The sequence below is a fragment of the Gigantopelta aegis genome, chromosome 10 (genome assembly GCF_016097555.1).
Source record: "Gigantopelta aegis isolate Gae_Host chromosome 10, Gae_host_genome, whole genome shotgun sequence".
NCBI classification, from domain to species: domain Eukaryota; kingdom Metazoa; phylum Mollusca; class Gastropoda; order Neomphalida; family Peltospiridae; genus Gigantopelta; species Gigantopelta aegis.
Genome location: NC_054708.1, coordinates 52934286 through 52951761, shown reverse-complemented (window position 1 = coordinate 52951761; position 17476 = coordinate 52934286). Strand labels below are relative to the sequence as shown.

At 37.4% G+C, this 17476-nt stretch overlaps 1 protein-coding gene across 1 annotated transcript; it reads left to right on the top strand.

The window, feature by feature from the left end:
• The first annotated feature begins 3493 nt into the window (after nucleotides 1-3493).
• LOC121383380 (yolk ferritin-like) lies at nucleotides 3494-16068 on the top strand. Its single transcript, XM_041513377.1, has 7 exons — nucleotides 3494-3689; nucleotides 4084-4187; nucleotides 6497-6643; nucleotides 10349-10465; nucleotides 11846-11905; nucleotides 14427-14549; nucleotides 15357-16068. The coding sequence occupies exons 1-7, from the start codon at nucleotides 3626-3628 to the stop codon at nucleotides 15495-15497; spliced, it is 756 nt and encodes a 251-aa protein (XP_041369311.1). The 5' UTR covers nucleotides 3494-3625; the 3' UTR covers nucleotides 15498-16068.
• The last annotated feature ends 1408 nt before the right edge of the window (nucleotides 16069-17476 follow it).

Below are 17476 nucleotides of genomic sequence, written 5' to 3'. Positions count from 1 at the left end.
TCGGTCGGTGGAATTTAACAGTTCCATTTCTAGATCGTTAACAAATAAAGAAAACAAGAATGGCGAAAGGGCTTCTCCCTGAATTAGACCGGATTTGTACCAGAAAGATTCAGATATATTTCCCTGATATTTCACACATGATTTTATCTGACCATACATTGATTTTACAACATTTACAAGCTTACTATTTAATCCTAATTTATAAATTTTTAGACACAATGCCTTATGCTCAACTGTATCAAATGCTTTACTAAAGTCAATGAATGCACGATATAGTCTTTTCTTACTGCTAAGCGTAATAGTTATAAGACTCTGCAGAGCAAAAATAGATCAACTGAGCTAAAACCAGGCTTAAACCCAAACTACGCATCAGATGTAATATTGTAGGTTGAACTCACATTCAGTAATCTATTGTTTAAAATTGTTGTGACCAATTTTGATAAGTGGTTCATGAGAGTGATACCTCTATAATTATTTACATAATTTTTATCACCCATTTTAAACACAGAACTAATTGTGCCATTGCACCAATTTTCTGGAAAGATGCCAGAGTCTAAAATAGCATTAAAAAGTTTACAGAGAATAGGTAGCATTATATCTTTACATTAAGTGAAAAACTCATATAATAGGCCATCTATGCCGGGTCTTTTGTTACGCTTAGCTTTGCTTAATACATATAAGATCTCATGTTCGGTAATACGCTTATCTAGTCTTCTTTAGTCTCTTGTATATTAAGCTAGGTTTTTAAAGTGATTCATAAATGTGTCTATTATTATATCACAGTTATGGCCTTTTTTAGATTTACTAAATTTCTTGTAAAAAAATTTAGGGCTATTTTCCCTAAAAGTACCAATCATATTTTCTTCTTGCATTAGGTTAACTATTTCTCTAAAACTAGAGTTTACTGGTGACACGTGTGTTTTTGTCATTGATGTGTCTGTTTGTAATTAATGTAATACCATTGCCTATAGGTATCATGATTGCCAACATTATTTATTTTAATACATACCTTCTAATTTAACATGGAATATTATTGTAATAGCTAATGTTATACACACTGCTGGCATCTGGGCTTTTTAAATTTTAATTTTGTGAAAATTATAACAGTAATTTGTTACCGTTTACATTTATTTGTTAAAGTAAAGTGTATGGCAAGTGTAGGCAGAAACAATTAACTGAAAATTTCATGATATGCTTAGATAATTAAGAAACAATTGTCATTTTGGTAATTTATGTTCCGAGTCCTTCTCGTCGTTAGGGGGCGGATGTAGCCCAGTGGTAAAGCGTTCGCCTGATGCGCGGTCGGTCTGGGATCGATCCCCGTTCGTGAGCCACTTGGACTATTTCTCGTTCAAGCCAGTGCACCACGACTGGTCTATCAAAGGCTGTGGTATGTGATATCCTGTCTGTGGGATGGTGCATATAAAAGATCCCTTGCTACTAATGAAAAATGAAGCGGGTTTCCTCTCTAAGACTATATGTAAAAATTACCAACTGTTTGACTTCCAATAGCCGATTACTGATAAATCAATGTGTTCTAGTGGTGTCGTTAAACAAAACAAACGTTTTAACTTCTCGTCGTTAGTGTTCCTTTTAATCATTTTGTCGGTAACAACAATGCCATTACGGTTGATTTTAATTTAAGTTATTTTGTGTAGTTCCGGTTTTGATTAATTAAAACAAACCTATTTGGAACAAATCATAAATTCTTCTTCTTTTAAAATATATACAAATATCAGATACAAACTATGAACCCTAGATATATTTCATCTCTAATATTTAAATTTGTATGCATAACTGGTTATGTAAATTATTATATTAAGGCATATTTGGGAATAGACATGTATTCAACATTATCGCCTTGTATTGACTTTATCCTTTGAAAAGATACACTAATCGTAGAACGACCTACATACTATATATATGTCACGTATATAATATATATTATAAGCGTACAATGGGTAAGTACGTGCGAACGTGCATAGGTGCGAGTCTGAACATCAAACGGATTTCTCTCTCACGTTCCTTGATATGTACACTTTTACTCTAAAATGTAATATAATCTTATAATAATAATAATAATAATAACAACAACAACAACAACAACAACAACAACAATAATAATAATAAATAATAATAATTAATAATAATTAATAAAGTTTATTTGTTCAACGACACCACTGGAGAACATTGATTTATTAATCATCAGCTATTGGATGTTAAACATTTGACATCTAGTCTTAGAGAGAAACCCGCTAACTTTTTCCATTAATAGCAAGGAATCTATTATATATGCATTATCCCACAGACAGGAACGCACATGCCACGGCCTTTGATATACCAACCGTGGTGCACTGGCTGGAACGAGAAATAGCCCAATGGGCCCATCGTTGGGGATTGATCCCAAACAATAATAGTAATAATAATAGTAATAACATAATTGTCGTCATCATCATCATCATCATCATCATCATCATCAACAACAACAACAACAACTTACTATCAACTTTATCATGCCCGTATGGTGTATGGGGAGGGGGGTGGTTCGGGGCTTTGAACGACCCTCCAAAATTATCAAAATCATGTCAATTTGTTCCATTTTTAGGTCTAAGGTACGTACTCTCCCCTTGAAACTGCACCGAAATGCGAAATACACCCCCCCCCCCCCTCCCACACACACACACCTACCGAAAAATAGAGAACCCCCTATTTCATAATCATCATCATAATGATGATTAAAGTACATGCATGTATATTCATAATTTTATTTTTGATATATATGTTATATTTTATGTTATATACATGTAACGCGCCACTCATTGTTATGGGGTGATCAACCCTAGAACAAATAAACTATTTTGAATTTGAATTTGAATTTGATTTTGCATAGTTCTTCACACTGTGTTTTAATTTAACTCAGATTGCATTTTTATATTGATGTTGTTCACCACTCCATGTTTGCATTTACCATAGTTTGACACCCAATAACCGATGTGGTTTTTTTGTGCTGGGGTGTCGTTAAATATTCATTCATTCATTCATTCATTCATTGAATAATTAAATTTGAAGTTTGATATACGTACATTTGAACTATTAGATAACGCATAAATACGTTTCAGACAAGAGTAAATGCCCGCTATCACGCGATTTAAGGTTGGACTATACCAATTCAAATCCCATAGGCGACCATGTTAACGTTTGTGTTTAAAAACACTATATGCAATATATCAACCAAACTGTGACCCATAAATATCAGTACTACAACCCCTACCTCAAAGTATTGTGGTGTTAACTTCTCTATCAAAAGTTCGGTGCACCTCGAACTTCGACCCAGCCGGAAATTAATTGGTATAGTGCAACCTTAATTGACTAACAATATCAGCCATGTAAAAGGGTCCAAATTCTTCTTCGATAACAACCTGTATCACTCAAGTAACTTCTGCAGCACTTGTGTCCACATACAATTGTAATGACACGGGTAAAGGGCAATAACTTCGGACCGAAGCTTGTTCATTTTAAGTTAAACGGTCTTGTTCGTCTTTTTCAGCGTTCTGTCCTTTCATCAGTCAGTTTGGAAAAGACACTTCTACGTAGCGGCATCTTGTTGTAAGATCTCTGAATCAAAATGCGTTCTTTAATATTTTGTACATTTTTCTTGGTTCCTGTGGCATTTACCGTTGGTAATTCTGGTAAGTTTGGAATGGGGGCGTTTTTTCAGATACTAAAATTGTTTATAAATTAAGTTCTTCATAATTAATATCATGAGTATCGACGTGTTTTACATAAATAAAAGAACAAAACGTTTCTTAAAGTGTTTTTAAAATAAAATTACAAACAATAAATAAAGCCATCCTGTAATACTGTATGATTTAGCTTTGGTTTATAAACTATAATAGTTAAACTATTATTTGACCAAATTGATAATCTGATGCAAATAAAAATTTAAATATGTTTATTTTTGTTACATTCGTGCCCAGTTTGCGAATACAAATTTAAATATATTATATTAATTTTTGTTACATTCGTGCCCAGTTTGCGAATAACGTACTTTAGGCAATCTGCGTCAACACTTCTCTATTTCAGGCTTTGTGACAGAAGTCAACCAGAATTACCACAGTAAAATCAACAGCCAAATCAACCAGCAGATAACGCTGGAACATCAGGCCAGTTACCTCTACAAGACATATGTAAGTATAGAAACACCAAACTAGTTTTCTTCTGTTTTTTTCTTTATCTTTTTCGCCGCCGCCTCCTATTTCTCCACCTCTTTTCTTCACCATACGACATATGACCATAATTACAATGCCAGGGCTTCTAGATTATGGTAGCCCCAATCCCATGGCTAGTGATATTCAATGTTGGGCTAGTAAATAACTACTATTGCCATGTCCGACGGATAGTGAAATTTGTTTTGTGAAATGTTGCATTATGATTTGAATGCGTTGTTTAGCGAAACACTTCTTTCTGTCGTCCTTTCCTTTTCTTCATCCCCTTCTTCTTTTGATAATTCTTCTTCTTATGGATGTTATTACAACAACAAGATAACGGTAAAAACACATCTTAAATTATATAATTGAAAAACTAAATTGCAAGTACTGAATAACAAACTGTTCCATACAATAATATGAGAGCTGGGAAGTAGATATAAATAACGAATTGGAAGCATGCATTGGAAAACATTACATACGAATCAATATATATTGTGGATTGCATGTAGGTCACCCAAAGAAAGAAACACAAATGTGTGCTTGTATACATTTTACATGCTAAGGCCAAATTTCAAAGTAATTAATTACGTTTACCTTGCCCTGGGATCACATTCATGGGTGTGGAATAGGATCTCCACGAGTAGTCGCGTACTCGGGCACGGGCCGAGTCTAGCAAGACTCGAGTCCGTTCACAGGACTCGAGTACATATACAAGGTGGAATACAATGATCAACTATAATACAATGGGCAATGTACGACAATAATTTCAGCAGTAGATAATCAACGATATAAGTTACACAATAATTATATGACCATGTGCTAGTTTCTCTTTTAAACTGACCGTCCAACCGTCACAATACTGAACGTATCAAATGGTTTCTAAATACAATACAATGGCATGATTTGGCATCCATGTTGGAATTAAAGGGACATACCCTAGTTTTTAAACACTGATGTATATTTTTGACTATTATAGCCGTTTTTTGATAACTGAAATCATACTCTACTTAGATTTTATGGTTTAGATTATCAATTTCCGTACATTCGAAGTGTCTTTGGTCATCCTGGTGTTTTGAATATCACAAAATGCATTTCTCATATTTAAAAAAAACCCATGTGCGTCTGAGAAGTAACTGTTATGGAGTCGAGTTTTAGTCCGTTTTCAGAGGGTATTACACCATTTCAAAGTCACAGGCTCGTGTTTCAATGAGTTGTAACTTTATCTAAATGTGTTTCAGGTTTGTAGATTAACTAAACTTAGTGTTAATTTTCACGGGTTGAAACTAGGGTAAGATGCATAATGCTAGTTTACTTTATTTCTTAGTCATTTAGTGTAAGTGTCGGGTACTCTGGTCCGGGTCGATTTGATCCCCGAGTACTCGAGTCCTATATTTTGGACTCGTGGAGGCCCTAGTGTGGAATGTGTCGTTTACAGAGACTATTACTTGGTGAACAACCATGTCAGCTATGAACGTCACCTGTGGAATGTTGAAACGGTAGACGAATGGTAAACTGCTTCCACAGGAGTTAAAAATAAAAGAAATATCTGAAGGTGTTAAATTAATTTCGTGCCTCGATCTATGCATATAGTTTTAAAGCGACACTGGTCTCCAAATAGAGCTGCATGACAAAAGGGATGGCTTCAACCTTCCCTGATGGCATTCAAAAGGTTTTATGGTAGCTATTTGGAGGCTATATCTACTAAATACGATGCATCACTGACGCTTCTTCAGAAATAAGAAAGGCTAAGTGAAGCGTAGAAAAGAAGACGTTTCTTGACAAATAAGAACGAGTTAAGCGAAACTTGAGAAATAAGAAAGGGCAGAACGAAGCGTTGAAAGCAGTAAAACGTTTCTTCGTTTCTTTGGAAATAAGAACGGGCTGAGCGAAGCGTAGAAAACAGTAAAAAGTTCCTTGAGAAATGAAAATGGGTTGAGAAGTGGAGGAAGGGTATCTAGTATCGAGGTATCTAGTGGGAAGGGGGTGTACAAGCCATATTTTTGTGTTTATAAATAGTATTTATATAGTAGGACGAAAAACCAGGGTGGCAAAGTGAATTAATAGTATCGGTGTGATCTCTCTCCCCCCCCCCCCCACCCCATCAGTATATGTACACACCTATTACTCACCAGGCATAAAATAATAATTCCATTGTGACCAATTTTGAAACGGCCCTTGTTTGTTTGTTTGTTTGTTTGACCATCTCCATTTTGACCAATTTTGAAACGGCCTTTGTTTGTTTGTTTGTTTGTCCATCCTGTTAGTGAAATGTTCATTCCTTCCTCCAGGCATCATACTTCGGGAGAGCCGACGTGGCACTGAAAGGTTTCAAGAAGTTCTTTAGCGACATGTCCAAAGAGGAGAATGACCACGCCGACCAGCTGATAGAGTACGTCAACAGCCGAGGCGGGTCGCTCCAGTACAGCAATATTGAGGTACGTACATAATACTTCTAGGAAAATCATTTTGATATGTTGTTCTTATAATATATAGATCAGTAATGGAAATATATTTACCTCTGTTGTGAAAAATGTAACAGTTAACAACCTCTGCAAGTGAGAAAGTGTCCACGGCAGTAAAACACACACACACACACACACACACACACACACACACACACACACACACACACACACACACACACACACACACAAACAACCAAAAAACCCACACAAAAAAGAACAAAGAAAAAAAGAAAAAAAAGAACAACAAAAAACAAACAAACAACAAACAAACCCAACAAACCCAACAATCAACCAAAAGAACACACAAAACCTCCCCACCCCCAAAATAACCCACATTCCAAAAACCAAACAAAAACAAACATACAAACCAAAACCATAAATGTCGTTGAAAGAAAAATGAATATAGACAAAGGCAAAAAAAGTGCCGTGAATAATTAAAAACTTCACGGCACTGTTGAATGCGGTTGACAATTGTAGGGGTTGATTTACTACATCGTTAAGATGTTTTACAAGCAATACCTTTTTATGTTCACTGGCAAGTAAACTGGAACAAACCATTTTTGTTCTCTGTAGGGCCTATGTATTAAATGTACTAGGTGGACGTTCTGCCTTTAATTTGCAACATTACACGATGGTCCGAGTCAAAAGACAAGCCGTAAAACACGTACTGTATGCCTATTCAGTTTTGTTACCGTCACATTTTGTATACTAAAACGCAAAAGAAACACAACGATCTTTTTGGGGGTATTAAAAGAAACATTTTTAATAATTATTTTGTTTATCGGATGGTTTTACAATAATAATAATAATAATAATAATAATAATATAACTGGCATCATTTTCACCAATTTGTCACGCTCTTTAGACAACGGTACATACGACAGATGTGCGTCATCGCCTATTCCAATAAAATATGGATTGCCTGTGCGTACATACACGTGGGCGTTTGGTACGGTATACATCGGTGTCTTTGAATCATTGATGATTGAGTAAGAAAGCCATACAATTGGATCAGCGAACGATACATAGACACTATTCCAAGGAATATCTTCGCAGAAACAAAATCCACCCTTTAGAATGTCCCCCGTTTTGTCCATCTTCACAAGCTAAGGTACCCATTCCGAACAAATACCCCATTTCGAATTGGGTACCTTGACTTGCGAAGATGCATTTAGTCCGGATATGTCGCCTTTCGCGCATGTGTGGACTATTCTTGATGGACTGAAAGTCGTATTTGAACGCGCACAAACCTTTCACACACCCTCCTAGCACTGCGCCAAGTGCTTCAGGAGGAATGGTAGAAGATTCCAATTACATCTGTAGTGACATCTATATGATAATCAAATCCCTCCTTGTGAACTGTGCGATCATCTGTTAATTAACAAAAGAAAAGAAAACAAAAAAATGGTGTAAAAGAGATATTTGTCTTTATTTTGTCATTATCATCACTATCTTAATTATATACATTGTAAAAATAACATCAGAAAACGTTTGTTGCGTTTTGATGTATATTTCGAATAATATACATACATGTATTTAAACTTTATAAAATTATTATTATCACTATCTTAATTATATAAATTGTAAAAATTTGCATTCTGGGTCCCGTTCCACGAAGCGATCTTAGCCCTAAGATCAACTTAAAGTGCATAGGGTAGCTATGTGCCTAAGGTAATCTTAGCCCTAAGATCAACTTAAAGTGCATAGGGTAGCTATGTGCCTAAGGTAATCTTAGGGCTTAGATCAACTTAAAGTGCATAGGGTAGGTATGTGCCTAAGGTAATCTTAGGGCTAAGATCAACTTAAAGTGCATAGGGTAGCTATGTGCCTACAGTAATCTTAGCCCTAAGATCAACTTAAAGTGCATAGGGTAGCTATGTGCCTAAGGTAATCTTAGGGCTAAGATCGCTTCGTGGCACGGGGCCCTGGAGTACTGCTAAAGCAATACATGTCCACTAACGGGTCCAACACATTTTCGTCTCTTAAATGCAAGGGCCATAACTATATACAAAAATGGGTAAATCGCTATGAAAGTTAAATCTGATCTGTTACAGTACATGATAAAGCTATATACAAAATTTCAGTTCAATATCTTGAGGCACTGAGAAAAAAGTCAAATTTTGTTTTTCGTATCTCCTAAGTTCAAGGGCCACAACTTTGTCAAAAACGGGTAAATCGCCATGAAAGTCAAACTTGATCTGCATCAGTACATGATAAAGCTATACACATACAGGTAATTTTAGCTCAATAGATCAAGGCATTGTGGTATAATAATAATAATAATAATAATAATAATAATAAACATCCGGAAAACTATATGTGGGACAAGCGGGCAGACATACAGACAGACAGACAGAAGGATGAAGATGGAACCTATAGTCCCCTCCGGTTGGACCGGTAGGGGACTAAAAACATCATAAAACGTTTGTTGCGTTTTAGTGTATATTTCGAATATTTTACCTTTATAATTTGCTGCGTAATGTTAGCTACTGTGGTGTTTAGAAGTTATCTTAGTTTCTTGTTTGCATGTTTTACATTATACACTAGTAACCGATTTAGGCCTAGTTTATCTCTCGAGTGTTTTTATTCACGAGAAACATGATAATTGTGATGTCATAAACGGCTGTGGTGTGGCTTATCACTTTATCTTGAGGCTATCACTTAAATTGATGCGAACCTAAGTTCATCAAGATAAACCTCGATTGTTTGAACTGCATGGATAAACATCTACATGTATGGGCTAGCTTAAAATAAACTGATGCGCAGATCATATACCTATCCCGACCCCTACTAAATACGCGTATGAAACATGGGGTGGGAATGGGCAAGAGGGGCAACTGCCGTTCCCCCTACCCCCCGTGCCTCGTTCCACAAAGCGATCGTAGCATTAAGATCACCTTAAGTACATAATATAGATATTTACCTAAGGTGATCTTAGCGCTAAGATTACTTCGTGGAACGGGTCCTAGGGCTGGAGAAAATAATCAAATTCGGGCAAAATTATCTTACCTGAAACCTTTTACCATGTATTTCTATCTTTCAACCCACCACATTAGTTGTAACCAATGTGAAAATGCGTAGTGATTCGTTTGCAACCCTATATAGTCGTTTGGCAGTAATGCTAAATGTGAATAAATGTTGTATCACAGCTTCGGTCATTTTCGTTTAATTCGGGGGGAAATCAGCCTGCCCTCTACAAAACTGGGAGCATGTACGCCTATGAATATCCGGCATTAATTATATTACTGTGTTAAATTGTATTTTCTCACTAGATTTACGTTTTGCCAGAATGAATGCAAGGTTTCTTCTGACTGCTAACAATATCTAGCCTAATTGGCGACCAACGTCAGTAATTCTAGGCTCAGACTACCAACTGCCAGCAGACAGTTGACCAATTTGCTGCGGTCACGACTTCTACGACTATCCAGTTGCTAGTCTGAGCGCTCGATTCTCGTCGTATAACCCATTAGTTGTTAATTTGAGCGCACCAGTCGTAAGTTGGGAGTTACCGTAGAGTTGGTCAACTTTCTGCTGGCAGTTGGTAGTCTAACACTAGTATTGCAGATTTAAATCTATCAAATGACGCAGCCGTCAATCCATGAACCACCCCAATCCCCGCCCCTGATGTTTAGGCTTACTATTTTCGCCGTGGCTAATTTGTCATTTATTTTTCAGCTGACGAGTGTGTGCAATAAAATCCAAGACGAAGTGAAGAGGACAAAGGACGATCTAACCACGAGGGGCAGCATAAGGGAGGGGTACGCCCCACTGGACGAGAGGGAATACCCATGTGTTAGTAACTTACTTTTTTTTACATATGAATGAAGATGACAATGTCGGGTAGAAGATCGGTAGGTGTTGGTTTCGCGTCCTATAACCGCTCAGTCGCGTGTGCAAGACATTACGCTGGGGGTGGAGGAAATAGATTGTGGCTAGCGAAGTTTCTAGGGGGTTTGGGTCACGCTCTACAGATTTTTTTTTTTTTTAAATTCACTTTGAGCAGGTATGTTTCGAGCCCCAAACCCTCTGCATACATACCTGCTGACCCATGCCATAGCGACTCGAGTCTACTAGTGATGAGCTGTAACATCCGTATCAGGGTTTTTTTTCTCACTAAATTTTACCTTGCCCAGGATAGCGTGCTTTAACGTTAATTGAGAATAAGCAATGAAAAAACTAATAATAAGCACAACTGATATACAAAATTTAAATGTCAAAATGCTTATCATTGTTGAAAATTATGTCCGGGCAAAATGTGGACAAAAGGGACCGCTAGATCCATATTTGACCACCACCACCACCCCCCCCCCCCCCCCCCCACCGTCCCCCTTTCCAGGTCCAGACTACACTACGTCCCTGTCCCAATACTTGGCATTTCCCTGTTATACTAAAGAATGAATATAAAACAAGGTGTTGCATCGACCTCATTGATATGTCATGGTAAGTTAAAGCTATTTAACCTTTTTCTGGAATCTTTTACGAAAGTTAAAATTAGTTTTGTTTCACACCACTAGAGCTTGTTTATTTATTGTTAATCGTCGGCTATTGGATGTTAAACATTGATATTTTTGACATATAGTCTTAGAGGAAACCCGCTACATTGTTTTGTTAGCAGCAAGGGATCTTTTGTATACGCTTAACCAAAGACAGGCTTTAAAAGGACTCTTCTGATTTTGAAACCATTACAGAGGCGGATCTAAGGGGGGGGGGGGGGGGGTAGGCAGGGGTCCGGCCCCACCTAAATTTTACGATAGTTATAATTTTATTATATATTAATTTTCATTTTTTCATGATCTTCTGCAAACCTCGCCCAAAGTTCCATTGGCATTCCGCCTCGTGTCACCCCCCCCCCCCCCCCCCCCCCCCCCCCCCCCCAATAGATTTTCTGGATCCGTCACTGCATTATAAGATGTTTCTGATTGACAAAGTATTTTTTAACATTAAAGTTGCATATAAAACTAAAACAATTTATTTGAATACCAGCATCTGTATATCCAATGGTGTTTGTGGTCGTGTGCTAACGTCTGCAAAACAAAACAAAAATCTTTTGTAATTACTTTAATAAAAATATTACGGTACTTTGAAATTCAGCTTTGTATAGGTCGACTATACACGAATCGGTGATGTCCATTACATGACATGACGAACAGGCCACTGTCTTTTTTGTTTCAGATCTGCTACTTCATGTCGCAAAAAAGAGACGAGTTGAAAAAAGATCCAATTTGTTCCATGGTGAGTTTTTAAAAATGCGTTTTCAATATATATTTATAACCAAATAAGTTTCAGAGTGTATTAGATTGATGATGTAAACTACACCAATTTTTTTTATTTATTGTTCCATATTTAAAAAACCCCACAAATAAACGTCACTGTATACAAGAAAGTCACATGACATGCTGTCAAAGTTGAAGGTTGTCAAACATGGATTTTACACATTAGAACATTCGTTTAATAGTGTGTGAATCCACCCCTGGCGCGAATACACTCGACACATCGTTGCCTCATGCTGTTGATCAGACGTCTGAAGAACTCTTGGGGAATGGCCTGCCACTCTGCCATAAGAAGTTGACCCAGATCATGAAGGTTGGCCGGAGGGGCATGGTTATCCCGAACTCTCCTGCCTAATTCGTCCCAGGCGTACTCTATTGGGGCCAAGTCAGGCGAATATGCTGGCCAATCCATCCTGGCGATACCTTGTTGTCTGAGAAAGTCCGTTACCACCCTGGCGCGGTGGGGTCTGGCATTGTCATCCTGCAGAACTGCCCCGCCGCCAATCTGCTGAAGGCCTGGGAGAACCAACGGCCGGATAATCTCATTCAAATAGCGGATTCCATTCAGATTGCCATCCACCACATAGAGGGGGGTCCTGTGGTGGATAGAGATGCTGCCCCACACCATGACGCTGCCACCACCGAACCGGTGACGTTGTTTAACGTTAACGTCAGCGAAGCGCTCCTCAGGACGTCTGTAGACACGAACCCGACCGTCGTTGAACTGGAGACTAAACCTGGACTCATCAGTGAACATCACTCGACCCCACTGAACACGTTGCCACCGCAGATGAAGCGTGCACCAGTGACGTCTGGCCGTTCTGTGACGTGGTAGGAGTGGTGGTCCAACAGCCTGGCGACGGCAGCGTAGATTATTGGCTCTCAGACGATTGCGTATGGTTTGATCAGACACTCGAGTTCCAGTCGCAGTCCGCAGATTGTCACGTAATCGGCGTGCAGTGGTTGTGCGTTGACGTAGAGCCATATTGGTGATGTAGCGGTCCTCTCTATTTGTAGTGCTTCGGGGTCTTCCCGAACGTGGACGATTTCGAACAGAATTCGTTGCTTGGTACCGTTGCCACAGTCGGCCAACGACACTCTGACTGACACCAAGTCTCAGAGCAACATTTCTTTGCGTATTGCCATCCTGAAGCCAAGCAATAGCCCTTCCTCGATCTTCGATAGTCAGTTGAAGTCGTACCATTGTCGAATTTGGAGTGTGCACCGTACACGAACGCAAGCTCCAATTATACGGAAATTCAGCATTGGGAACATGGAATACACGTGCAAAGCGTGCAAATGAAGCGCTTTGTGAAAAAGCAAGTTATGGGCACTTAGCAGACCTTTCGCTTTCGCCCTAATTTACGTGCAAATGTAAGCATGTTTTCGCCATTAGAACTAGTCGACAGTGTCAACGACAGTGGATTTTAATTCATTTATGGGTTGCTTAGACCCACTTTCGTCAAAATGGAACAATACCATGCGTGACATTATGGTCTAGCTAATATAATTGACATTCAGAAAATAATGTCGAAAATATCGTCTGACCCTTAAATTCTTTTGAGTAGTATATATTTTGTTACAGAAAAAAACAAAACAAGGAAAGGTTGGTCTCAAGTTGTTGTTTTTTAATATAAAGCACCAAAAGTAAAGTTAAATTTTGTTTTGTTTAACAACAACACCAGAGCACATTTATTTTATTAATCTTTGGTTATTGGATTTCAAACAGTTGTAATATGACATAGTTTTAGAGGAAACCCGCTACATTTTTCCATTAATAGCAAGGGATCTTTGGTATGCACAATCCAACACAGGATAGCACATACCACGGCTATTGATATATCAGTCGTGGTGCACTGGCTGGAACATGAAATACCAAAAGTACAGATGCAGGTAGTTGATAATCAATTTTGATGTCAATTAAAAAATACCTTAATTTTTTTAAATGATACAAAAAAAATATATGAATATAGGAGATAATATTTAAAAAATTAGTTAATCAGAAGTCAGTTCATGTGATTTTTACCGTGGGAACTAATTGTTATATGTCAAGTATATTTACGTATATAGTTATTTTTACAATTAGAGTACTAATGTGATGCACCTTTAAGTGTCAACAAATCTTTCTAGAACAGTATAGAATATATATATATATATATATATATATATATATATATATATATATATATATATATATATATATATATATATATATGTGTGTGTGTGTGTATGTGTATGTGTATGTGTATGTGTATGTATGTATATATATTCATTCTTAGAATACATTAATAAAGTTCTGGTTATCCTTAACTCTGCGACTTTTATTTTAAAAAGTAACAATTTACCACGTAACCGTTTGGTGTTTTGCCTGAATTTAAAGCTGCATAACTGACACACGAACAGAATTATGATTGACATGAAATATTGTGCCGTGTGTACAACTATGTAAAAATAGCATTAAGCTTTGGTGTATGGTGTTCCAGAGTAACCGGGATGACTGGAAGAATGGGCTGATGGCAATGGAGGACGCCCTGATAATGGAAAGGTACGTCAACGAGGAGCTGCTCGCACTGCACAAGAAAGCCGAACACTTTGGTGATGCCCACGTAAGTAGACCCATGTCCTATTCAACCAGGGCCGCGTTCCGCGAAGCGATCTTAGCCCTAATATCACCGTAACTGCACAGCTGACATGCACTTAAGGTGATCTTAGCACTTTGTGTAACGGGGCCCAAGGCCATACCTTGTGGGGATTGAATGGGGGCAGTTGGCCCGCCCCAGATTTTTTTTTTTTTAATTTCAGTTTACTTTATTTATGAGCCTATGTCAATTTACTGTTCAGGCACAACTTCTGGCATTACCATGTCAATTTACTGTTCAGGCACAAATTCTGGTATCACCAGTGGCTGGGTCTTGGGAAAGTGTTCCTTGTAACTAGTTGGATACAACACTATATTACTGTGTCCCAGTTCTGTTTTCACCCCCCCCCCCCTCCTTTCCCGGTTATTTTAAGTTAGGTACAGTTTTGCCTAGTACTTAGAAACTGCCCTTATTAGTAGGTTATTAAAAAGAGGCCAACTTCTTTTATATTGCAAAAACCAATTTGTAAAACATGTTGAGATGTTGAGAATAGTGGCATTTTTGGCATGAACAAATAACATTTGATAGCACTTTTTGGATGATATAATCAGTCAATAAATTGATAAATATAAAAATTCACAATGCAGTTCAGTTGGGATTACGTTTTATTACTTTTGATAAAAGGTTTCCAAGATTCTAATTCCAGACTGCTTCAATGTAATTGTTTATTTCTATGTTAAACGTAATGAATTCATCCTTCAAAAAGTTATGTACATGCATCTAGATACTTGTTATTGATATCTTAATATCTGTTTTTATTTTATTTGTTGACAGCTGTCGCACATTTTGGAACATCCATTCATCGATGAGCAAGTGAGTTCAATCAAGCAGTTTGCCGACTACATCACTCGGTTGAGGAAGTTTAAGAACGACTACAATATGGGTGAATTCCTCTTCGATCAGAAGCTGCAGTAACTTAAGTCTTCCATTCAGCATGAGAGGGACCTTCTTGAAACGCTCAAAGCGTACAAATCATGACATGTTCAAAGCATATAATGCACAAAGAATATAGGTTTTTATCAAATAAATTATTTTGGCAAGTCACCTGAATCAGTGTTTTATTTAAATTATGCCATCACCACTTTGTTTCCATTTTAATAAAGGATATAAAGGGCATAGAAAGATCAGGCAAATGATTTTTGAGTTCTATTGCTAATGCCACAACTAAGATGCAATTTTAAATTACCGTTTCTGAAACTCTGGAACAACAGACATAATTATCAGCAGCACATCGACCAATACACAATTAACAAAATAAAATCACATAAACTGAATGGTCAGTTATCACAGTAAGATGTTTTTTGGATGCCCAATTTAGACATTTCATGTGCACGATTGTTATTAACCAAGTTTATGTAACCCATATATTTAGAGATCTTGAATAAATTACAATTATACATGATAATGATCCGTGGTCTGTTTTGTAGTTACTTCAAATGTATTTTGATCACATTTGTATTCGGAAGCAATAAAATATTTGATCCTTTCTTCGTTCGTCAGTATTTATCAAAGAACATACATGTAGACATGAATCCAAGGGGTGCTGGGGATGCACACCCAACCCCATTCAAAGCACACACACGCACACACCAAAAAAAAAATGTATTTAGCTGATTGAAATAATAGACCTACTGGAGGTGCTCTTTTTAAAAATACATTCCCAAGAATATTTTTATTATTTAAGCATATAGAACAGAAAATCCAATTACGTTTGGTGCATATATGACGCCGCACTCCGCATTGGTTTCACTACCAGGTCAAAAACCAAGCCAGTATTTTGATAGTGGGACACTTTTGACGGGCTCGTACCAATCTCGGTTTTCACTGGCTTATCACAAGTATAGAATTCCCCAACAAGAGATCATGTGAGATTTCGCAATTTTTTTACAAATTTAACTGTCGTGATTGAGGGGTCGTGTCACATCTCCAAAACATATTTATATCCATAGAGTTATGGTACAACGCCTTTCCAGGGGTCGGTGAGTGGGAGATTTGCCTTGAAATTTTGACAGTGGCCAGCTGTTGGCACACACGTTACATGTAAGGGGGTGTTACTTATTACGTAACGCTCTAGGGGTAGAGGAAGAGGGTACTGTGTTCGATTTACGTAACATTTTTCAAGACTATGTTATTTTTATTCATTACTTCGACCTAAAAAGGTGTTTTTTTTTAAATGCGCGGTCAGTCTAGGATCGATACCCATCGGCGGGTATACAAAAAGACCATGGTATGTGATATCCTGTCTGTGGGATGGTACATATAAACGATCCCTTGCTAAAAAAAATGTAGCGGGTTTTCAAGGCGTGTGTGCAGGGATTTCAGCGGGGTTAAGGTTATAGACTGTGCTGAGCGAAGTTTATATGGGGCCATGCTCCCCAAAAAAATACATTTCAAAAATTTTTAAGCTTGGGCAAGTAAGGTTTTCGACCTCCAATACCCTCCTCCCGCACATGCACCCAATTCCTCTCTAAGATTATATGTCAAAATTAACAAATGTTAGACATCCAACGGCAGATGGAAGGAAGGATAGGATACGTTTTATTTAACGACGCACCTCAACACATTTTATTTACGGTTGTATGGGGTCGGATGATTATTAAATCAATATGCTTTATCTTTGATGTCGTTAAACACCGCCCCACCCCCCACCCCCAACTTTACCCTTTCCAAACGAAATAATATTTATTTGAATTTGTCGATTTTAACACGTAAAATTACGAAGTGAAAATGTTCATTGTCTAATTTAGTATATTTTATTTTAAAAATATATACATAATTAATGTGTTACTAGTATACAAACTAAACTTTGAAAGTTCTACTAACACTTTATAAAATATCAATTCTGAAATAGGAAGGTACGACTGTCGATAATACGTTGTCAAGATCAAACCGGT